General features: G+C 58.0%; 1 protein-coding gene across 1 annotated transcript in view; it reads right to left on the reverse strand.

The window, feature by feature from the left end:
• Positions 1 to 4,868: 4,868 nt before the first annotated feature.
• The window catches only part of ATP1A1 (ATPase, Na+/K+ transporting, alpha 1 polypeptide), an 18,289-nt gene continuing 17,740 nt past the window's right edge, over positions 4,869 to 5,417 (reverse strand). The window contains exon 22 of the mRNA XM_014534532.1: positions 4,869 to 5,216. Within this exon, the coding sequence (XP_014390018.1) occupies positions 5,188 to 5,216 (29 nt within the window). The 3' untranslated portion in view covers positions 4,869 to 5,187. The remainder of the gene's footprint in view (positions 5,217 to 5,417) is intronic.

The raw sequence follows: 5,417 nt of genomic DNA on the forward strand, positions 1-5,417 counted from the left end.
TGTGCTAGTCCCCCTTGGGAGATCCTGGTGCTCGGGGGCCTGGCAGAGGGAGGGTGCGAGGATCGTCCCGCCTTCAAGGCCCTTCGATGTGTTCAATTAGAAGCCTGCCCCGGCCCCAGCCGTGCAGAGAAGATAAGAAACAGGCCTCTTTTATAGAAGGACTGGGCTCCTCCACTGTTGCCTCTTGCTGTGCCTGGGGTAGCAGCCCATTTGAGAACTTTCTCCCTGGCTTCCTGGTCTGTGGGACTCGGAGCACTAGCCCTGTGGCCACCAGAGCCAGGTGATCTAGAGGCGGGCACTGGGCTAAGAGGAAGGATGAGACCGGGAGGTACTGGCGACCTGGGGTCACAGGGAGGGCGAGTGCGGAGGTGATGCCGCCAGCAGGAGGCGGAGGGGACAGTCCCGCAAGGACAGTGTCCGCCGTCTCCACCCCGGAGAGCACCCAGCAGCCCAGGTGCTCAGGCCGAGGCCCTAAGATGAGCAAATGAGCCTGTGCCACTTCTGCTGCTCCCGGCTGCTCGCCTGAGCTCAGGGCCCAGGGAGCAGGTGCTCCGTTCGCTCTAGTCCCCTGGGCCCGAGCCCCGTTGGTTTTCAAACCTAGAGGTTTTGGGGGCTCGTCTCTCCGGAGCAGGTCTTAAGTTGGGGTACCGATGTGGGGGTCAAACCCTTCGCTTCTTAGGGAGCTCAGAGATGCGGGTCGCCACGCCTGGCGGGTTTATGACAAGACTGCGTCTTGGCCTTTCCTACCCGCTTCGATGTAGGTTGTTTTTGTGTGTTTGTTTCCATTTGCCAGGTGTATAGGAGTTGCTCAGCTAGCTTTTAGGTTTTTTCCAGAGGAAACTGTTCCATATGTAGCTGTAGATTCGGGGTCCGTGGGAGGCTGTGAGTTCAGATCCTCCCCCGTCACCATCTTTAACCGGAACGGCCACCCTTCTCTTTAAATAGGAAGTGGTGGCCGCTGACTGCTGGCTTCCAGGGATAAAATGGCAAAGGACAGACAGGCGGCCGGACCTCAGGGAGCTTAGGTTAGAGGCAAAGTGGGGGTTACATTAATGACATCACTGAGTAATAAATGGAATTGTGAGCTGCGAGGAAGTAGAGCACTAATCAGCTAATAGTCCCAACAACCATCACCTGCCATGCTAATGCCATGAATGAGCCCTTCTCAATACATGCTCATTTCCAACTTGAAAGCAGAGAGAGAGAGAGAGAGAGAGAGAGAGAGAGAGAGAGAGAGAGAGAGAGAGAGAGGGAGAGAGAGACTGACTGACTGTCACTTATAGACTGTTAGCAGCCTGGGCATAGATTTCCTTGATTCAAAAAGCAGACACAGGTGAGGGCAAAATGTTACCATATGGCTGCTTGGGCAACAGCGAAGTCTGGTAATAAGCTTTTACTGATTCAGAAGCACTGGTTGTGCCAGCTGTTGGGGAGGGGATGGCCTGGTCCGTGTGCTCAGGAATCCAGGGAACACACCAATCAAGAGGCCCAAGGGCCACCGTCAGGCGTGCGAAAGCAAGGCCCCCTGAGCCCTTCCCCGGGCCGGCCTGCACAGTGTCCGGAGGGCCCGTGGGCCAGTTGGGAGAAAGCCGCTGGGACACGGTGCTGGGCAGGAAGGGCAATTGACGCCCGGGGAAGCGTGTCCAGCACGGTAGGACTCCCAGCTGTGTGACTGCTGAGCCGATGGGCTGCGTCTGGGGTGAAGGCATGGAGGGTGAAGAGGTGGCCACGTGGAGCTTGGAAGATGGGGGAGAGCAGCGGTGCCCAGATTTGACACGCGCCAATCACCTGGAAGGCTTACCAGCAGGCTGCGGGGTCCCACCCGTTTCTGATTCGGTCGGTCGGAGTTAGAATGTGCCTTTCTAACAGGCTCCCGGGCGATGCTGGTCTTGAGCAAGTGCTTTGAGAACCACTGGATGAGAGAGGGCAGGAAGGAAGTGGTCCAGTTGGCCACATCCAGATGTGCAGGGCAGCGGTGGCCAAACAGGATTCACTGAGCACCAGCCACTGTTCATCCCTTCACATGTAGTCTCACCTAATCCTTTAACAACTCTGACCGTCACGCTTATTCCACAGAAAACGAAGTACAGAGGCTCCACTCTGTGTCCACTGTCCATGGCATGTCCAGGGCATGTCTGTCTAAGCCAGCGGTTCTCAACCTGTGGGTCGCGACCCCTTTGGGGGCCGAACGACCCTTTCACAGGGGTCGCCTAAGACCATCCTGCATATCAGATATTTACATGACGATTCATAACAGTAGCAACATTACAGTTATGAAGTAGCAATGAAAATAATTTTATGGTTGGGTCACAACACGAGGAACTATATTTACAGGGCCAGAAGGTTGAGAACCCCTGGTCTTCTAGGCCATTAGCCACAGGCCATGTTCTCAGCTACCACATTGGAATCAACAGCAACCGCGGACGGGCCCCAGCCAGGCAGGGGCGAGAAGCCTCACCTGACCTCCAGGTTTCTGACAGGGTGACAGGCGTCATTGCCTCCAGCAGGGGTGGGGAACGTCCAGTCCTCGGGCCGTAGACCATGTGGTCTGGCCCTGCCAAGGTCTTCAGGGTGAGTGAGTTAAATGTTTGACCAAACATAGCAGGCTGCTTTGTAAGCTGATCATGCATGATGTTATAAATACTCAAATGGCCCTTGGCAGAAAAAGGGTTCCCCACCCCTGGCCTAGAACAAGTGCGTTCTGAGGGACCTCGAGCTCAGGTGTGTCATCGGGTTGAGCCTCTGGGTGCTGTGCTCTTTCCGTACAAATCCCGGTGTCCAGCGGACACTGGACGTACGGCCTGGGGCTCAGGTGACCGGGTTGGAGGTGGAAACGCCTTGGAAGCCCCAGGGAGACGAGGAAGCGGGCAGAGGAAGGGGGTGGGGCCTCCCTGAGGGACCTAGCAGCTCAGCTGGGGAGCAGGGGGAGGTGAAGGCGGAGGAGGGGGCAGGGTGATGACAGAGATAAGGCGCCTGGTTTTAGGAAGCGTGTGGAGGAGGCACACAGGCCCCGCGAGGGCGGGCAGTGCCACTGGCATTAACCACCAGGTCAGCGTGTCCTCGCCCAGGACGCGTCGGAGGCCGGGTGTACACGGAGGAGGTGAGCAAGCAGGGGGCAGCCATGGTGACTCCTCAGGAGCTTGTCCGTGAGAGCAGGGAGCTGGACAAGGCCAGGGGCCAGTAAGACCTTGAAAAGAAGCGTCGTGAGCTCGGCGACGGAGGTGGGCAGAGGGGCATGTGGCCAGCGTCAGGAGGGCAGTCCGCGGCTTCAGTAGCCCCTCTGCAGGGTGGACAGTGGCTGGGCCGGTCCTCAGGAGCTGGTCCTGAGGGCGCTCACTCTCGCTGCCTTTAGAAAGCTTGGAAGATCGGCCCATTGGGAGGCCTGGATTTGGTGTGTTTTACCCGAGGCTTATCTGCTTTCTCTAGATGGAATGTTTGGCTGTAGAGCTTTTATTCAAGGGATTGTCAAGCAGAAAAAGGCAGAATGGTCTTGTGGGAGTTCAGAGCCTTCCTGACCTGCTCTGCCCCCCCTCTGGGTGTTCCTGGAAGTCTGGGGCCGCGGAGTGCTGTCTGGGGAGCCCGCTGGGCCGTCTCCAGAGCCCACGATCTCAGGCTGCTTCACGCTCTTAAGCGAGGAAATACCGGGACCTTCATCCCAGTAGCGCGTGCTCACTGGTCAACTCACAGGGTGCCAGACGCAGGCGTGGGCGGTGGTGGCGAGGGGACACGCGCAGCAAACCTGACAAGGCCCCGCAGTCTGAGCACAGGGGTGGCCTCACCCCGTCATCCGCGAGCCCGTGAGCTGCATGGTGTCCCAGGGAGGACCCGTGACGCCTCGTCCCCCGGTCTCTGACCCTGAGGCCTCATCCTAGTTTCCTCACGTTGGGCTGAACAAAGTGGCCGTTTTTAAGGAGGATTTGCCTACACGTGTAGAGATCATCCTAGAATCAGGTGCCCAAGAAAAGAGGGAAAACTAGTGGGTTAGGAAGTCATGGACCCGCGGGGCAGGCTGGGGGACAGTGGCCCCCCAGCATGTGGGAACTACCGTGCCCTCTCCTCTGCTCAGCCAGGAAGCGACCAGCACTCTAGATCTGCCAGGTAATTCCTTGCTCCTGGCTCTTGAGGGAATCAAGCTTTTCAGCGGAAAAAAACACACCAACAAAACAAAGCCTGAAACCATCTCGGATCACCTGGCAGATCAGGGCCGTGGCCTGGTGCGAGGTAAGGACGGGGACCTGCTAGGAGCCAGGGCAGCCCGGAGGCGTGGGCACCCACAGCACCCGGGACGGCGTGCTGAGCGGCGAGGCGGAGGGGCTGGTCACACTCGCTCTTTGAAAGCAGGTGTTCTCAACTCAGTCCTGAAGCAAACAGATCGCTCTCACCTTCTTCGTAAGTGCCTTCTGGCGCTCAGCCACCTTCCGGGCGGCGATGCTGAGTCAGGAACAGCGTGTGGAAGGGGCGTGCTGTGTGATGAGCACAGGGGCTGGAGACAGAGGTTTCTGCTCCTCGGACTAACACTGGTCCAGAGACACTGGTGGGGCCCCGAGTGAGACGGCCAGTGGGGGGAGAGGGCCTCCCCTGCTGTTTATCACACCGGACGCCTAGAAACCCTTCCTGGGACGTGCATGGCTGTGAGGGCAGCAGGGGGAGTTCCAGCCATACCAGAGGGAGCCACAGCAAGGTGGCGTGGGGCGCTCAGGTACTCCAGCCAAAACGTTTCCTCGGTCGGTGACTCAGTCACCCACAGAGCCGTTTGCTGCGCTAAGTCCCAGGGCGATGCTGATGTCACTGCCGGCCCCGGGCCCCCAGCACCAGCCCGACCGCACACAGACGTCCGGTCCGCAGAAGGGAGGAGGGCACGAGACAAATTCCATTATAATAGCCATCTTTATTTGTAAAAATCCAGATATAAAATGTATTCTTTCGGTCTCTCCATGATTTCCTTTTTACAAAAACAAAAAGGCACGTAAAAACCTTCCCCGCTGTCGTTCCCACAGACGGATGTTTGACAGGCAGCCCCCCCCCCTCCCCCCATATAGCTACATGCTTCATTCCAGGACGGCTCGCTTTCCCCATGCTTCGGTGCTTCCTACCAGGGTGGAGTTCTGAGTCCTGAGACTGAAGTACACAAAGGGGTGGGTGAGGGTGCAGAGAGTGGCACGATGCTCACGGCGTGCAGGACGGGCGCTAGTAGTAGCTCTCCTTCTCCACCCAGCCTGCGGGCGGGAAAGGAAAAGGCGGTTTAGGTTTAGGTTTCGGATGGCGTTTCCCCTGCGACCTGTTTGGCTTAACGCCTTGAGGTTCGGTTCTGAGGATGGGACTGTCACTGTAGCTGGTTTCCAGTTGGTCCGAGGGCCTCAGCCAATCAGGCCGAGCCCAGACACTTCACAGGAAACATAACAAAAGCCCGCAGACTA

This window comes from Myotis brandtii, unplaced genomic scaffold (genome assembly GCF_000412655.1).
Source record: "Myotis brandtii unplaced genomic scaffold, ASM41265v1 scaffold131, whole genome shotgun sequence".
Classification (NCBI taxonomy): Eukaryota; Metazoa; Chordata; class Mammalia; order Chiroptera; family Vespertilionidae; genus Myotis; species Myotis brandtii.